The 17250-nt window shown below is 38.5% G+C and overlaps 1 protein-coding gene across 1 annotated transcript in view; it reads left to right on the forward strand.

The window, feature by feature from the left end:
* Positions 1 to 17250, forward strand: part of DECR1 (2,4-dienoyl-CoA reductase 1) — a 61329-nt gene that overhangs the window by 42144 nt on the left and 1935 nt on the right. The window contains exons 6-7 of the mRNA XM_044668376.1: positions 5605 to 5704; positions 11326 to 11398. Of these exons, the coding sequence (XP_044524311.1) occupies positions 5605 to 5704; positions 11326 to 11398 (173 nt within the window). The remainder of the gene's footprint in view (positions 1 to 5604; positions 5705 to 11325; positions 11399 to 17250) is intronic.

A 17250-nucleotide genomic window follows, 5' to 3' on the forward strand; every position in this document is an offset into this window, starting at 1 on the left:
TTTTTTTTTTTTTTGCTGTCCTGTCTTTTACTTGGACTTTACAATCTGTTGAATATATTCAGTTAGCATATTTATTACAGAACTCATAAAAGTTGTTTTTAGCCAATGTTTTCCTCAGGTATTATATGATCTGGTCTCACTTTGACTGTTCATCCTTATTTCCCAGGACTCCCAAACAGTTACCCCTTCTATTCTGTTGTGACAAACCTTTTTTACCCCTACCTCTCTGTCTTCATCCTCATTTTTCTATCTCTCCCCTTCTGTCCAAATGCTATGCATCACTTCTGTTTTGCATCCTCCATAAAATCTTCACTGATCACCCACAGTCACTGCCTTTGAATTGCTATAGCATTTGTTGCCTATATTGTGTGATTATCAGTCAGTCAAAAAGCATTTATAGAGTGCCTACTATGTGCCAAGCACTGGGACAGGATCTGGGGAATAGAAAGAAAGGGAAAAAGTAGTCCCTTCTCTCAAGTAGCTCTCAATCTAATGGAGGAGACAGCATGCGAACAACTAGGCACAGACAAGGTAAACTGGAGATAATCAGTAGAGGGAAGGCACCAGTATGTGAAAAAATTTGTTTATTTTTAAGTATTTTTCCATGGTTACATGATTCATGTTCTCTTCTTCCCTTCTTCCCTCTCCCATCCCAGAGATGAAAAGCAGTTCCATTGGATTATACATGTATTATCACTCAGTACCCATTTCTATATTATGGAAATCTTTTAAAAGCAGAATTCCAAATCCTATATCTGTATAAACAAGTGATAAATCGTATGTTTTTCTTCTGTGTTTTACTCCCACAATTCTTTCTCCTGATGTGGGTAGATAGCATTTTTTTCTCATAAATCCTTTGGGATTGTCCTGAATCATTGCTATTAGTAGCAAAGTCAGTTTTATCTGATTATCCCACAAATTTTAGTTTCTGTGTACAATGTTCTCCTGTTTCTGCTCATTTCACTTTGCATCAGTTCATGGAGGTCTTTCCAGTTCATATAGAAATCAAGCAGTTCATCATTCCTTATAGCTCAATAGTATTCCATCACCATCTTATACTACAATTTGCTCAGCCATTCCTTGATTGAAGGACATCCCCTCATTTTCCAATTTTTTGTCACCACAAAGAGCGCAGCTATGAATATTTTTGTACAAACTTTTTTTTATTTCTTTGGGGTACAAGTCTAGTAGTGGTATTACTGACTCAAAGGGTATGCAATCTTTGGAAGGCACTAGTATTAAGGGCAATCAGGGAAGGGTTCTTGTAGAAGGTGGGTTTTTATCTAGGGTTTGAAGGAAATCAGGCAGTAGAGATGATAGAGAAAATTTCAGGCATGGGAGAGAGCCAAAGAAAACTAGAGTCCAGAGATGAAGTGACTTTTGCAAGGAACAGCAAGAGAATCAGTGCCAGTGGATTGCATAGTATATGAGCCTAAATAAGGAATAAGAAGACTGGAAAGATAAAAGTGGACAGATTATAAAGGATTTTTAAAAGCCAAATAAGATTTTATATTAGTTGAAAAGCCATACAAATTATATTTGGTTATATTTGAAAGTAGATTTAGGGATGCAGCTAGATGGCTTAGTGGAGCTAGGCCTAGAGATAGGAGGTTCTGGGTTCAAATTTTATTAGCTGTGTAACCTTAGGTAAGTCACTTAACCCTCATCGCCTAGTCCTTACCATTTTTCTGCTTTGGAAACAATACATGGCATTTATTCTAAGATGGAACCTAAGTGTTTGGAAAGAAAAAAAGAAAGTATATCTTATTTTAGGTTGGAGATGATTGGGAGCTACTGGAATTACTTGAATAGAGAGACTTATTTAGGAAGATCATTTGGAGTAGAGATTGAGGCTGCAGTGAGGAGAGACTTTGAGGTAGACAGACCATACATCGGATTATTGCAGGAGTTCAGGAAGGGAGATGATAAGGACATGCACCATTGTGTTAGAATGTCCAGGCTAGAGTGGGAGGTGCTTATGAGAGATGTTACAAAGGGAAAATCCTTGAAAGGGAGTGAAGAGTCAAGGATAACTTCTGGGTTGTGAACCTGAATGACTAGGAAGATGGTGGTGCTTTAGACATTAAAGGGGACGGTAAGAAGAGGGGAGAGTTTGGGGGTGAAGATGAGTTCTGTTTTGGACATGCTGAATTTAAAATGTCAATGGGACACCCTGTCCAAAATGTCTAAAAGACCATTGGTGATGTGAGACTGGACTTTAGAAATGAGGTTGAGTCTGGATAAGGAGATTTAAGAACTGAAGAACTGCCTAAAAAATTATTTGTGTAAAAATAATTAGATACATGGGACCAGATGAAACCACCAATTGAAGTAGCAAAGAAGGAGAAGAGAAAAAGACCAAGGGCAGAGCTGTGGTGGTCACCCACAGTTAGGAAGCATGACTTGGACAAAGATTAAGCTGAAGACTGAGAAGGAAGAGTCAGATAGGTAGGAGGAAAATCAGAATTAGGATAACCTAGAGATTGGAGAATATCAGGAAAAAGAGATTGATTAACAGTATAAAAGATAACAGTATAAAAATCTCTAGAAAGGATCAGGAAATGTTGAGAATCAAGGAAAGGTCTTTGGATTGGGCACTTATGAGATCACTAGCGACTTTGGAGAGAGCAGCTTGGGATGGAGTATGTGACTGGAAGCCAGACTGTAGAGAGTTAAGAGAATGAGGAGAAAAGAAGTTGAAGTATGTTTTGCAGACAATCTTCTCAGGGACTTTAGCCACCAATAAGCAGAGATATATGGGACAGTAACTAGAGAATGGATTAAACAAATGAGAGACTTTTTGAGGATGGGAGAGTTGTGGATGTGTTTGTAGACAGTGGGACAGCAGCCAGCAAATAGAGTGACAAAGATTATAAGTGACACATGGGAACAACAGAGGGAGCAGTCTTGCTGGTGTTCCGTATGAAGGCAGGAGTTGGGGAAGAGAGAAAAAATGTAAGCCAGACACTGAGGTCAGGAGAAGAGTCCTGGAGGCCAGTGGACAACAGCTAACAGACCTTTGTTCCATGGTGGATATAGATTGAGTAGATCTCAGAGGAGGGGAAATTACTGAGCCATGGTGGCAGAGGGGCAGCCTAGAAGGGACCATGGGGAGCAAGGAGTAGTCCCCTGATTCTCTGACTGAGGCAGGGAGGATGAGTACCCTAATGAGGCAGTGTCATCAAAAGGGAGCCAGAAGATGGAAGGAAGGGATGAGAAAGGAAAAGTCTTCTGTGTTGCCTAAAGTTACTTATGATCTCTAGATATATATTCCTCTCTCCTCAGCTGTGTGTGAAACCAGGCAAACACCTCAAGGACTTTAGACACAGCCATTATGTTTTTCATAGAATCTTGCAAAGAATATTCTGACTATGTTTTTCCCATTATAGAGTTTTCTTTGTAGATCACATGTAAGTTGGAGAAGGAATATTATGATATCATGGAAAAAACACTGACTTTAAGGTCGTAGACCATAGAATATTAGAGCTAGAAGAACCCTTAGAGGTATATATATATATATATATATATATATATATATATATATATATATATAGTCCAGCTTTTGGATGAAGAAATTTAGACCCAAAGACAAAGTACTGGTCCAAGCGTGTACAGTTACAGAATGATAGAAATAGGATGAAAACCCATGTTTTTTCATTCTCAGTCTGATACTTTTCTGTTTCACAATGTTTGAATTCCAGCTGTTTGATCATAAGCAAATTGTTTAACCTTTAGGAAACACATTTTCCTCATTGTAAAAAGATGATACTACTTTAGACTACCCCACAGAATTCCTTCAAGGAAAGGACTTTGTAAACCTTAAAGGTTCTCTATGGGTGTCCTAAAAGTCTTGGTATAGCTAGGTGGTGGTATTACAAGTTTGTTTTTTGTAAACAACATAGTACTTTCTGATCCCTTCTGCTGTCCCCTTCCATTTTATGGATGAATGACTCAAATTATGATTGTTAGTTGTTTATTTCCCTACATATTATCCTCTAGCACTTTTTTGCTTTCTTAGTCCCCAGTCTTTCTTTTTACCAAGATGAGGATGATGAAAGAGGAGGCATGTGCTCAGGTCTAATCTGCATTTAATGCAATCTGTTTCCTCTCCTATGCCCCTTTTCTCTTTCATATCACAGTTTCTTATCCCTTCTTTGTTTTTTTTTTTTTTAACACCCTTTCATGATCCATACTCTTAAGATTGGGGTTTGTTTTATTTATGATTACTCCTTGTGTTTATCCCCACTCATTCTCCACATGGTCTCTCCTCCTTTCTTTGTTTCCACTTTGAACTGAATATATTTATACACCAAAATATTTATGTGTGGCTTTGTGTTTATGATGTGCATGTAAGGATCTACATACTTTCATCTGGTTCAGATGAAAGTGAAGTTCAAGTGATGCCCACTCCCTTAACTCCTTCTTTCATGTTTAGTTTTCTTATGAACCTTGATTATGGGAGATAGCATGTCTTACTTCCTTTTCTTTCCCTTTCTCCCCTGGTTTATTATTTTTACCCTTTCTTTTATTTTTTTAAATGATCAAAATATTTTACAACTACTCCTAGGGCCCCTTTTTATTTTTTTATTTTTTTTGTGGGGGTCTTGATAACATTTTGTTTCTGAAAGGATACTTTCCCCCCCTTCATCTATTAGGATGTAAATTCTTCATCCTTAGTATAATTTCTTCCAGTTGTTCAAATGCATTTACCTTTTTCTATTTCTCTCAACTCCTGTGTTTGCATTTCTTAGTTTCTACTCACCTATGGTCTATTTATCAGGAATCACTGGGAGTCCTCATTGCATTAAAGGTCCATTTCTGTCCTTTAGGATTATACTTAATTTTGTCAGGTAAAATATTCTGGATTGTAAACCTTTCACTTTGGCTTTTTAGAGTATCATCTTACAAGCTCTGGCTGGCACGTTTTATGTGGTCATGATTGTTGCTCCTTGGAACTTTCTGGTTGCTTATTATTTTTTTCTTGGTCTTGGAAGCTCTGGATTTTGCCTCTTATACATCTAGGTGTTCATTTTAGAGTTTCTTTCAGTAGATAATTGGAACATTCTTTTTATATTCATATTGCCCTCCCCTGTCATCTCTGTTTCTGTTTTCCCTGTCTTCAGGTTTCAGCTAATGTGTTATTTTCTTTCCCTATCCCTCTTAATTTTGATGCTTTCCTTCTAAGTAGATTATTTCCTATTTAACCTGTAAAACTTGTTCATACATATGTTTTCATGTTGTCTTCCCCATGACACTGTGAACTCTTCGAGGGTAAGAAATGTCTTTTGCTTTTGTCCTGTATCCTTAGCACTTAACACAGTGCTGACATAGTCCCTTATCTGTAAAACTGACTTATTGACTGATTAACTGATTGAGCTTATTGACTTATTGGTTCTGTCACATTAAGGTAATTTTATGATTTGTTGAGAGCTGATTTCTAAGCAGCTTTAATTTCTCCTGGGATTTCACTTGGTCTTTTGCTTTCTCTTAATCTTTGCTTGAGAATCCTGAGAGAGTGAGGCTTCTCCTCATTCTACTGCGTTTACTGGTCTCCTTAGGCATAGCTTTCTTATTAATCAGCTTTTATTGTCTTACACATTTCAGGGGCAGCATTCCTGGCTATCACAACTATCTATGCACAGTGTGGATCTGGATTTGTCGTGCCAAGTGCTTCTGCCAAAGCAGGTGTGGAAATACTGAACATGTGAGTAATAATCACATTTATCCCGTTGTTTAAGTTGATTGATGCAATTTAGTAGCATCTGCTGTCCTGGTAGCTTATTTAGCTCCTTTTACTTGTACTTTGATCATCTCATAGATGCAAGACACCCCAATAAATAATGTACTAAATAGGGGCCCCAAGGGAATGTTTAGCCTATTTATTGCATATACTTTAAAATATTTTAAAATTTCAAGACTGTCTTGTGTGAATTAAGAATTAAGTCATGTTTTCAGGGCATAAACCTTCTTAATGTTATTTTATTTTATTTTTTACTGTTGGTTGTCTTTGCCTCTGAGAATGTAAACATAAGAATGTTTCACGGATTCCTGTCCAAAGGCATTGGATGAAACAGACTCCATCCATTTCCTTCTCTTCCTTTTTTTCTTCTTCAAGTAATTGTAATGATTAAAAAAAAATAAAACCCTTACCTTCTGTCTTAGAACCAATACTGTGTATTGGTTCTAAGGCAGAAGAGTGGTAAGGGCTAGGCAATGGGGGTTAAATGACTTGCCCAGGATCACACAGCTAGGAAGTATATGAGGCCACATTTAAACCCAGGACCCATCTCAAGGCCTGGCTCTCAATCCACTGAGCCACTCAGTTGCCCCCAATTGTAATGATTAAAGCATATATTTGGAAATGTGGAAAACCAATGATTCCTTATTTCTCCACTATTCATTGGCCCAGAATCTCTGAGAAATGAGGGAACTGATGAGACATTCCTGATATATATCAGGTCAGACTTTCTCTGTATTTAGGGAAATATGGGAAGTTATTTTGTGCTGCTATCTTACTAAATGATTTATGAATTCTGGCACTTTTATGGCAGAGATGATATTTATTTGTAGGACTGGCCAAAGACATGTTCTAATGTAGAAGAAATTTGAAGTATCTTTAATTCTCAGCTCTTCATCTAAGACATGACTGATGTAATCAGTGGTTTTTCATAAATTTCACTTGGATTGCTAAGTTTTATGTGTAAAAGGGTCTTTTATTTCTAGTGCACTAGCAGATTTATTTTACCACAAATCTCTCAAAATCAGAACATCACAACAAAAATGTATTTATTGGACTGTTAGGGAGAGATACATACTGGGAATAAGTCAGCCACAACATGGTACTAATGATGGCTTTTTACTCAAAATTGACATAAAATATATAATCAAAGAGATGTGTTAACATTAAGTTCTTTATATAGGTGAGATCAGTGCCTCCTATCTGCCTCCCATCTCTCATTCCTTCCTCACATTTCCTTCCTCTTTCCCTATTGTCCAGATAGATTAAGAAAACAGAGATTTCAAGATAATTATGGAAGGGTACACTAGCGACTAGGGCAGCTAAGTGGTGTGGTGGATAGAGTCCCAGATCTGAAGTCAGGAGACCTCCTCTTCCTGAGGTCAAATCTAGCCTCAGACACTTATTAGCTATGTGACTGTAGGAATATTGCTTAACCTTGTCAACATTAATGTTCCCATTTATAAAAAGATCTAGAGAAGGAAATGGTAAACCACTCCAGTATATTTGCCAAGAAAACTGCCAGAGGGGTCATGAAGAGTCAGACACAACTGAAATGACTGAAACAACACTAGAAACAGGGAGGATTAGGAAAGGCAGGATTTGAGTTGAATTTTGAAGGAATTAGGAATTCTTAGAGGCAGAAGTGAAGAAGGAGCATATTTTCAAATGAATTTACTGGATCCTAGATCTAGAATTGTGAGGCACTGCAGTGTACAGATGAGGAAACTGAGGCCCACAGAGGTTAAGGCAATTGTTCAAAATCAATATCAGAGCACATGTAAATGTTAGTAGTAGTAAATATGGTAAATGTCAGAGTCAGTATTTACACCCAGGTCTTCTGATCCTAGAGGCAGTAATTTTTAACCCCTCTACATTGTAAGAAGGAGTATCAGAAGTATGTATTGTCGAGGTGGTCAGCTCTACAAATAGCTTGTGGGTCCTTGAACCGGGGTAAGAGAAATGGTTTGGGATTACAGGAGGGCTGGACCCCCAGACTGACAGATCAGATACACAGACATCCTCTTGCTGGGTGGTGACAAAGTTTATTGATTTAGGGTGCACAATTTATAGGGAAAGTGACATAAGTTAAGGGATTAGGTAAATCTTTTGCAGGAACAATGATTGGTAATGATTTACAAGATGGAAGCAATGGATGTAGATTGCCTTAGTGGCTCTAAGCATGTTTTCTATAGTATAATAAATCATAGGTAGCATATCAATGTATGACCCAGTTCTGTATCTTCTTCTCACAGAACTCTTGTATTATTATCTTCTTTCCTGGACATCTAGTATTTGGGGAGAGGGAAAATTTGCTTTTACTATGTTGGGGAGCAGACTACGTGCTTTGTGATTTCTAGCTGATGGCTCTGATTTTATTGGGGCCTGCTCTCACTACTGGAGGCAACAATGTGTGAGTAAGGCAAGAAGGATAGTTTGGCTAGACCAGGGGTGAGTAATAGATCATAAAGCTAGAAAGGTAGGTTGGAGCCAAGTTGTGAAAAATTTTAGATACTAAACAGTAGTTTGTATTTGATCCTAAGGTCATACATTGGGGTTTACTGAGTAGGGAAGTGCAAGGTCAGAGCTATGCTATGGGGAAATTACTTTGACAGTTGTATGGAAGATGGATTAGAGAAGAGAGAGTGGAGACAGAGCTTGGTGAGGAGACTAAGGGCAATAGTTCAGGCAAGAGGGGATTAGGGCTTGAATCTGTAAGTATAGAGAAGAGGACAAATGTCAGAGATTTGGAGGTAGAAATAAGATTGGGTAATTCTTGGCTAACTATTATTGGCTGAATGGATGATGGAAAGTTAAGAAGAGAGGTGGGTTTGGATGGAAAGATAATGAGTTGTTTTGGATATGTTGAGTTTGGAGCTTATGAGATCTCAAGTAGGTGTTAAAAGGCTCTTCTTTCCAAGCCCAGTAACTCAGAGGTGTCCAAATCAAATAGAAATACATAGCAACATATTGATTCAGAAAACCACAAATTAACCTTATCTCTGTTGTATTGTATTTTCATTTATTTTGTCAAACATTTCCCAGTGCTATTTTAATTTGATTGGGGCCCCTGGCTGTTTTGGTTCCTCTGCTCTAATTATACTTTGCTTCTTCTCCCCTAGGAATTTGTTTAATTGATTATTTCTTCTATTTCATCTTCAACCTCTTCCTCTTTATTGGTTCTTTTCTCTAAATCCACAAATATATTCAGGTCTCCCCATTCCCAAAATCTTTCCACTGGACTTGTTACCCCACAGTCTAAACCAGTCCTGTTAAAGTCAAATAGAAGCAGAATCACTAAAACATACATAAAGACCCTTGAAGGTATATATTGACTTAGAAAACCATATCTTAACCTTATTTAGGTTTTATTGCGACTTTATTTCATTAAATATTTTCCAATTGCATTTTAGTCTGGTTCTGGGGCAGGGCTGTGAGTCAAGTGTTTTGACACCTCTCATCTACATCTTCTCCCTCCATTTTCTCTTCACCTACTTCCCAAACCTCCACACTGTGACTTCTGACCTCACTATCCTGCTGAAGTTGTACTTTACAAGATTAATAATGACTTTGTAATTGCCAGATCAAATGTTCTTTTCTTATGCCTCATCTTCTTTGGCCCTTCTATAGCCTTTGATTCTATTGACAACTCCTCAATAGTCTCTCTTACCTTGACTAACGTGACTCTGTTCTCTTTTGATTGTCTGGTTTAGTTGTCTCTCCTACCAGTCTCATTATTTCTTTTCATTCTCCTTTCCTGATTCTTCTCTAGTTTTCCCTTGTAGGAATGATTCCCAAGACTCTGCCCCGGCACTCTTCTCTTCTTTCTCTGACATGGATGTAGTGCTGGACACAAAGTGATAAAGATGTAGATTTGAACCCTGCCTCATATGCTAACTAGCTATCAGTATGATCAACTAGGCAAACTGCTTAACCTCTCTTATCCTCAATTTCTTATTCTATAAAATGGGAGTGACAATCATAGCACTTAACTCATAAGGGTGTTATTAGGCTTACCTAAGAAAATGTATGTGATCTTTGAACATCAGCTGCTATTTTTAGTATTAATGCACTTTTTACAGAGATCTCTAATACCCCTGTGGTTCCCATTATCACTTCAGTTTCATCACCTGTAAGACGGGGTTAATAATAGAACCTATACCATAGGGTTGTTCTGAAGATGAAATAAGCTAATATTTATAAAGTGCTTTGCAAATTATAAAGCACGATATAAATGCTACCATCCTCAGCCTTATTAATGTTATAAGGAAAGGAGTGCAAACAGGTAAGAGAGATTTTGCACAGAGGGCAGTGTGTAGGACATGCCGCATGCCCTGGAACCACAGGCTACAAAGCCTCCATATGCTGCTGCTGCTGTACCTCCTTCAATTCCTCTGTTGTCAGGACCCATGGTTAAAAGTTAAGAAATTTGCCCCCAAAACTGATAATAAAGACAAAAATAAAGAAGAAAGCAAAAAAAAAAAACTTAATAGAGATGCTCACATGGCCAGACAAATCTTGAACTAAATATGACAGCCTTGTGTAACTTGTGAAACCGAATGTTTGGCAGACTGTTTAGTGGAGGATGGCAGAAGCTTGTGATTCAAATATTGGCTCGTGACTGAAAGAGAAAAAATCCCTATTGTGACTTCCCATGTCTCAAATTGCTCCTGACTTCAGGTGCTTGTGTATCAAGGTACCTCTGTACCCTTCTTCTTTCTAGCAATTTATTGAAATGCTTCTCTCTCTCTCTCTCTCTCTCTCTCTCTCTCTCTCTCTCTCTCTCTCTCTCTCTCTCTGTCTGTCTCTCTCTCTCTTTGAGGATTATCTCAGATGCTGCCTCCACTATGGAACTTTTCCTGATCCTTCTTGTTGAAAGTACTATTTCTCACTTCAGAATTCTTATACCATGTAGTCTAGACTGCTTCTTGTTCTGTATTGCATCTACCCTTGCATCATACCTTGCTACATCCATTTTGTATTTCCCTATTACACTGTGAACATGAGTTGAAGGCAGGAATTATGTTTTTCAATTCCCTATCTTAGTGTCCATAGTGTTGTGCATACTGTGAGTACCTTGTTGGATTTTATTGAATAAAGGAAAACATATTTTTTTAGTCAGTAAAGTACCAACTTCCTTGTCTTGGTGGCTGTATAAAATGTACATCCTTAGAAGAGATTTGCTGGGCACAATAGCATTTGCCTGTATCCCTCAGTGCTGGAGACACTTTTAGATATCTTGAGCTCAGGAGTTCCTAGCTAAAGTTTGTCACTTAGCTGGTGAGCCCTCAGGAGAGAGAGGTCACCAGATTGCCTAAGGAAGGGTCAACTGTCAGGTTGAGAAAATAGTATGTCAAAGCTCCGGTGCTGATCACAGCGGCACTGGGGCTGTGAGTAGCCCCTGAATTTCTATCCTAAGCAGGATAGGAAGGCTCAATATTTGTTTATTTTTTTCATCTCACATTTATTTAAAAAATTTTCAGTTCCAAAATGTCTCCCTCCCTCCTTGCTACATTGAGAAGTCAATAAAAGAAAAAAAAACATGGATATTGATTTTCTATTCATTTCTTTTTTGTGATAATTTCTAGGTCTCTGGCATCTGAATGGGGCAAATACGGCATGCGATTCAATGTGATTCAACCAGGACCAATCAAAACCAAAGTAAGTCTTTGTTCCTATAGTAGCATGATGCTTAAGAGCTTAAGGAATGTTGAAATGTTGAATATCTTCTTATTTATTTAAGATATTATAGAAATGAGCATTGAGCAATTGCTTTGGAATACTGAAATATATTAATATTGAAATGGTTGCATTCATTTATTTAGAATTTTAAAGTGAGAACAAATGGAAAGAAAGATATAGCAAAACTTAATAGGTGCACATTCATATATATTTGTATATTTTGGTAGTAATTTCAAAGTAAAACTGATGTAATTATAAATATTTATTAGGAGGGAGTGTGGGTAAGTAGAAAGATCACTGGATTTGAAGTCAGAGGGCCTGGGTTCCAGTCCTACTTGTGGTGCCTACTCCCTGTGTGACCTAGCAAGTCGATTAATCTTTCTAGACCTGAATCTTTTTGTCTGTAAAATGAGAGTTGGACTAGATGGTTTCTGTTTTTTTTTTTAAACCCTTACCTTCCGACTTGGAGCCATTGGCTCCAAGGCAGAAGAGTGGTAAGGCTAGGCAATGGGGGTCAAGTGATTTGCCCAGGGTCACACAGCTAGGAAGTGTCTGAGGCCAGATTTGAACCTAGGACCTCCCGTCTCTAGGCCTGGCTCTCAATCCACTGAGCTACCCAGCTGCCCCCAGTTTCTGTTTTTTTTTTTAAACATTTATTAATATTCATTTTTAACATGGTTACATGATTCCCAGTTTCTGTTTTAAAATACATTTATTTTTAACACTCATTAAAAATTATTTTTGACTTCTAAATTCTCTTTCCTTTCCTCCTTTCTCCCAGCCATTGAGAAGGAAAGCAATATGATGCCAGTTATGGCAAGATGGTTTCTGTGATCCCTTCCAGATTTGAATCTGCAACCCTGTGACCATTAGGGGCTTCATGGAATCTAACTGGTAGAAGATGTACCTTCTGCTGCAAAGGACATCGACATAGTCCAACTTTAATCCTTTTTATAATATACTTAATAGGAATTTTTCCCAGCTTTTGCTTGAAGACCTATAGAGAGGAAAAACCTTGTCCCTCCCATCAGTGTAGTCCACTTTTTTATAGCTCTAATTATTAGAAAGTTTTTCCTTCCCTCAGGCTTAAATCCTCTCTGTAGCTTCCTCCTCTTGGTCCTGATTTTGTTCTTTGAAGCCAAATAGAGCAAGTCTAATTTCCCTTTCACTTGACAGACTTTCAAATATTTGAAGACAGCTGCCATCATGTCCCATCCAAGTCTTCATTTCTCTTTAACACCCTCAGTTCCCTCCATCGGCTCTCTCCTTCGATTCCTTCAGTCTGTTAGATTGTAAGTTTCTTGCTTACAATTTTAATCTCTTTGTATCCACAGTGCTTAGCATCATGCCAGGCACATAGCAGGCACTTAATAAATGTTTACTACTGACTGATTGACTTTGATTAGTCCCCTAGCATAACCCTCACACCGCCCCCCTCCCCTTATACCCTTTGATCCAATACCATTGGCCTCTTTGCTGTTTCTCACACAAGATTACCAAATCCAAGCTTTTCCCCCAGCTTTATTCTGTGCCTGTCACTCTCTTCTCTTGTCTCTGCTTCAAGAATCCTTCCCCCAGGCCTCTGGGATCTTTTTTCCAAGACTCCCCCAGTTTATTTTGCAAATATCTTGTTTGTGCCTCACTGCTTGCCTGTTGTCTCCCCCACTTAACTGGGAACTCCCTTTTTTTGTTTTGTTTTGTTTTTAATCTTTCTTTATATCCCCAACTCTCAGCACAGTGCTTGGCACAGAGAAGCCTGGCACATAAATGCCAGAAGACTGGAATGGGAAGAGATTTGAAGCAGGGAGACCAAACATCAAGCTATTGCAATAATCTGGGCATGAGGTGAACACGGCTTGCACCAAAGTGGTGGCAGTGTCAGAGGAAAAGAGGGGTGCTGCGTCTGAAGGATGTTATCAAAGCAGAAAGGGCAGAACTTGGCAATTGATTGGCTGTTGGAGGGTGAGAGAGTGTGGAGTTGAGGGAGACTCCTAGATTGTGAGCCTGGATGACTCAACACACTACCTTTATTTCTTCTTTCATTCTGATCTTGCACCTGGCATAGCTAGAAAAACCCATTTTGTTGTTGTTGGTATTCATTGTTCCCTTCAGCTCATTTGAGACTTTGGCTTTCTGATCATCTTTTTTTATTTGTATTCAGCCTTTAACCAGTTAATCAACGAACATTTGATAAATGTGTCCTGGGGGCAGCTGGGTAACCTGGTGGATAAAGCACCAGACCTAGAGGCCAGGAGGTCCTGGGTCCAAATCTGACCTTGACACTTCTTAGCCGTGTGACCCTGGACAGGTCTCTTAACCCTCATTGCTTAGACCTTACTGATTTTCTTCCTTGGAACCAACACAGTATTGATTCTAAGACAGGAAAAGGTAAGAATTTTAAAAAAAAAATTAGTGTGTACCATCTATGAAAACCAGGAGCTTTCCCTTTTGACAAAAATGAAGCAAAACTTCTCAGCAATCAGATCCAGCAGCGTAGGCTACATTCCATGTCCATAACGTCTCCTCCTATTTCTCTGACAAAACAAGGAGGAAAGAACATTTCTTCACTGTTTATTCTCCGAGGGCGAGCTTCATCGCCAGAATTATGAGGCATTCAGCTTCTACACATTTCTTGTTAAAATTTGAGTGGATTTGATACGTTTTCTGTGCATTCTCATCAACCTTTTTTCTCTTTACTGGAATATTTTATGTTTGTGTCTTCATTTTTGTTAGAGGTTCCTTTCATCTTTCTTGAACATCTTTTATTTTCAAAATAGTAGGCCATGTGATTTTGCCTATCTTTTCTCTGAACGCTTTGGTATCTGTTCCCCCCCCCCCCACCCCCCACTCTAGCCCCCGCCCGCCCAATTCTAGGGTGTTAGTCAGTTGGTCAGGCTGTTCATAGCTTTATTCTCTCTTCTGTGTCACAAATCCCGAGGGACTGATCTTTGTCCTTAAAGATTCTCGGCAGCACACCATTCCTCCATGTGGGTCTGTTTGCTTCAGAAGTGCCATTCCCCTGACCGGCGCCTCTGCCTTTTACAGGATGAAGGGATTGTTAAGCCGAGTTACAAACTGAACAGCCGTTCTGATCTTCCCAAAAAAAGAAGAGCAAGAGATGGGCAGATGGTTGTCGTCTTCCCTTGCTGTAATATCATGCTTTCATGTTAGGTAGTGATCTGTTTCGCACACACCTCATTTCAGAGCACCTCCTGTTCGGCTGGTATTTCCTAGGACTGCACTAATGCCATCTCCCTTTACATTTCAGGGGGTCCTCATCTGAATGACCTTTGTCATGTTTTTCTCCTCTAGTTCTTCAACTGAGGCCTGTGAACTTAAAAACAACAACAACAACAACAAAAAACCCCTAGATAATTACATTTCAAAATGATTGGTTTCCTTGGAATTCCTGCATATTTTATTTTATGTATTTAGAAATATTCCAGGGGCCACTGGGGTAGCTTAGTGGGTTGAGAACCAGGCCTAGAGATGGTAGGTACTAGATTCAGATCTGGCCTCAGACACTTCCTAGCTGTGTGACCCTGGGCAAGTCACTTGACCCCCATTGCCCAGCTCTTACCACTCTTCTGCTTTGGAACCAATACACAGTATTGATTCTAACATGGAAGGTGAGGGATTAAAAAATATATATATACACACACACACATAGATATAGATATAGATATATAGATAAAGGATCTCCAGACTTCACCATACTGCCATACACAAAAACGTCAGGAACCCTGCTCTAGTTTCTTAATTTTGAATGCTTTACCCTTCCTATGTCAAATTCTAGTACTTTTATAGTAACTTCGGTGAAGGTATGGAAGGTATGTTTGTCAAACTTGTAGAAGGCACAAGCCTGAGAGAGATATCTAATAGGTTGGGTAATCAGGGTTCCAAAACAGAATTAGGGTGCCAGAAATGACTAGGTTTAAATACTAGAACAGTTTTAATAAAATGAGATAAAATAGGGACAAATTAAAAAAAATTCATGTGTATTAAAGAAACAAATTGTACCAAGACAAGATGATGGAGAAATGACTACAAAGCATTTCATGTTAAAAAAGAAAAGAAAAGGAAGGGGAAAAATTGCATGTTTTAGCTAATTGGGTAAAAAACACCGTATGAGTCAATATTTTGCTGACTGCCAAAAAAATTGGATGCAAAACTTAGACTCCATCAGTTGAATAACATCAAGGGTGTGTCTACTGTTGTCTGACTGCATCTAGCTTCCTGTGTTCAGTCCTCATATCACCTTTCAGAAGAAACATTGGCAAGTTGGGTTGTAGTCAGAGAATGAGGAGACTGCTGAGGGGGCCTTGAAACCACAATAAGGAAGATCATCAACCTTTTTATTACCCATACTTTGTGCATTAGTTTTATTACTTTTTCTCGTATTGAGACAGCTAGGTGGTTCGGTGGATTGAGTACTGAACTTATAGACAAGGAAACCTGAGTTCAAATCTGGCCTCAGATATTTATTAGCTGTGTGTCTCTGGGTGAGTCACTTAAATCTCTGTTTATGTCAACAGCACCTGCCTTGCAGTGTTGTATGGATCAAAAAAGATAACATATATTAAGCACTTAGCACAATGCCTGGCACAGAGGTGCTATAGAAATATTAGCTATTATTATTATTATTCATCATAAAGCACTTAGCACAGTGCCTGGGTATGCAATGCCATACAAACACGTATTCCCTTCCTCTCCTTCTTCCTTTGTGTTCTTAGACCCTGGTCCTCCCTTCTGCTATTTTCCTACCTCTGCTCTTTCTTTCTCTGGTCCTGAGCTTTCCACACATCTGTTTAGGCAGTTTTCCATCTCTCCCTTACTTGCCAGCCCAAAGCCCTCTACCATTCTCTAGTCAAAAATGTTTTTACTGAATGTTGTTAGATGCACCCCACATCCAGCTAGGAGCACATGTTTATCATATTTTGATTCACTCCTTTGTCTCAGCCAGTTGTTCTTATTTCATAAGAATCTAATGTAATATATTTAGTCTGATCGATTTCTTCACTACACAGGAGGAAATGCCTTAAAAGTAACATATTAAACATATTCAAACTGTGTTTAAATCTGCTTACTTACTAGCTATATGAATTTGGGTAAATCCTAACCTCATTGGGCCTTAGTTTTCTCATTTATAAAATGGGTCCCTTTAGGACTTTAATACTGCAGTCCTAAGCATGATTACACTGGGGCCAGCTTAAATGACCTCTTGAGAGCCAATTGTTAAATTTTCAGCTTGAAGTTTTGTACCTTGGAAATCGGCAAATGTTACAAATCAAGGCATGATTTATTGTTTTGTCGGTTTTTTTGTGCACACATTTTTTTCCCCAGAGATACAGTTGTTAAATATTACTAGTGCAGCGCTAGTCCTCAATCTCAACCTTTCTGAGCCTCATATTTCTTAATCTTTAAATTGAGAGTAATAATACTTGCTTCCTCTCAGGGTTATTTGTAAACCTGAAAGCACTAAATAACTGAGATATTACTACTGTTATTATCACTTCCTGAAAAAGTGATTATTCAAGAAGGACTCTAAGATGCCTCATGTTTCTTGATATTTTCCATTTATCATTGCTACTATAATGACCATCACCCAGACATCAGGGCTCCAGCATCCTACAGACCTATAGCTTTTACTGACCAAGACAAAATTATCTTTTATTGTGGCCCATTCTGCCATGTAGTGAACTCAGAAATTATTCCCTAAATTTATGTCCTCCTCCTGACTTTTACCCAGGTTTTAGGTGAGATTCTTTTTCTTTTGTGATTGGCTCATTTCTGCTTTTATGTTTAACAATAAAAGAAGAAAAGATATCTTC

Source organism: Gracilinanus agilis, chromosome 1 (genome assembly GCF_016433145.1).
Source record: "Gracilinanus agilis isolate LMUSP501 chromosome 1, AgileGrace, whole genome shotgun sequence".
In the NCBI taxonomy this organism is placed as follows: domain Eukaryota; kingdom Metazoa; phylum Chordata; class Mammalia; order Didelphimorphia; family Didelphidae; genus Gracilinanus; species Gracilinanus agilis.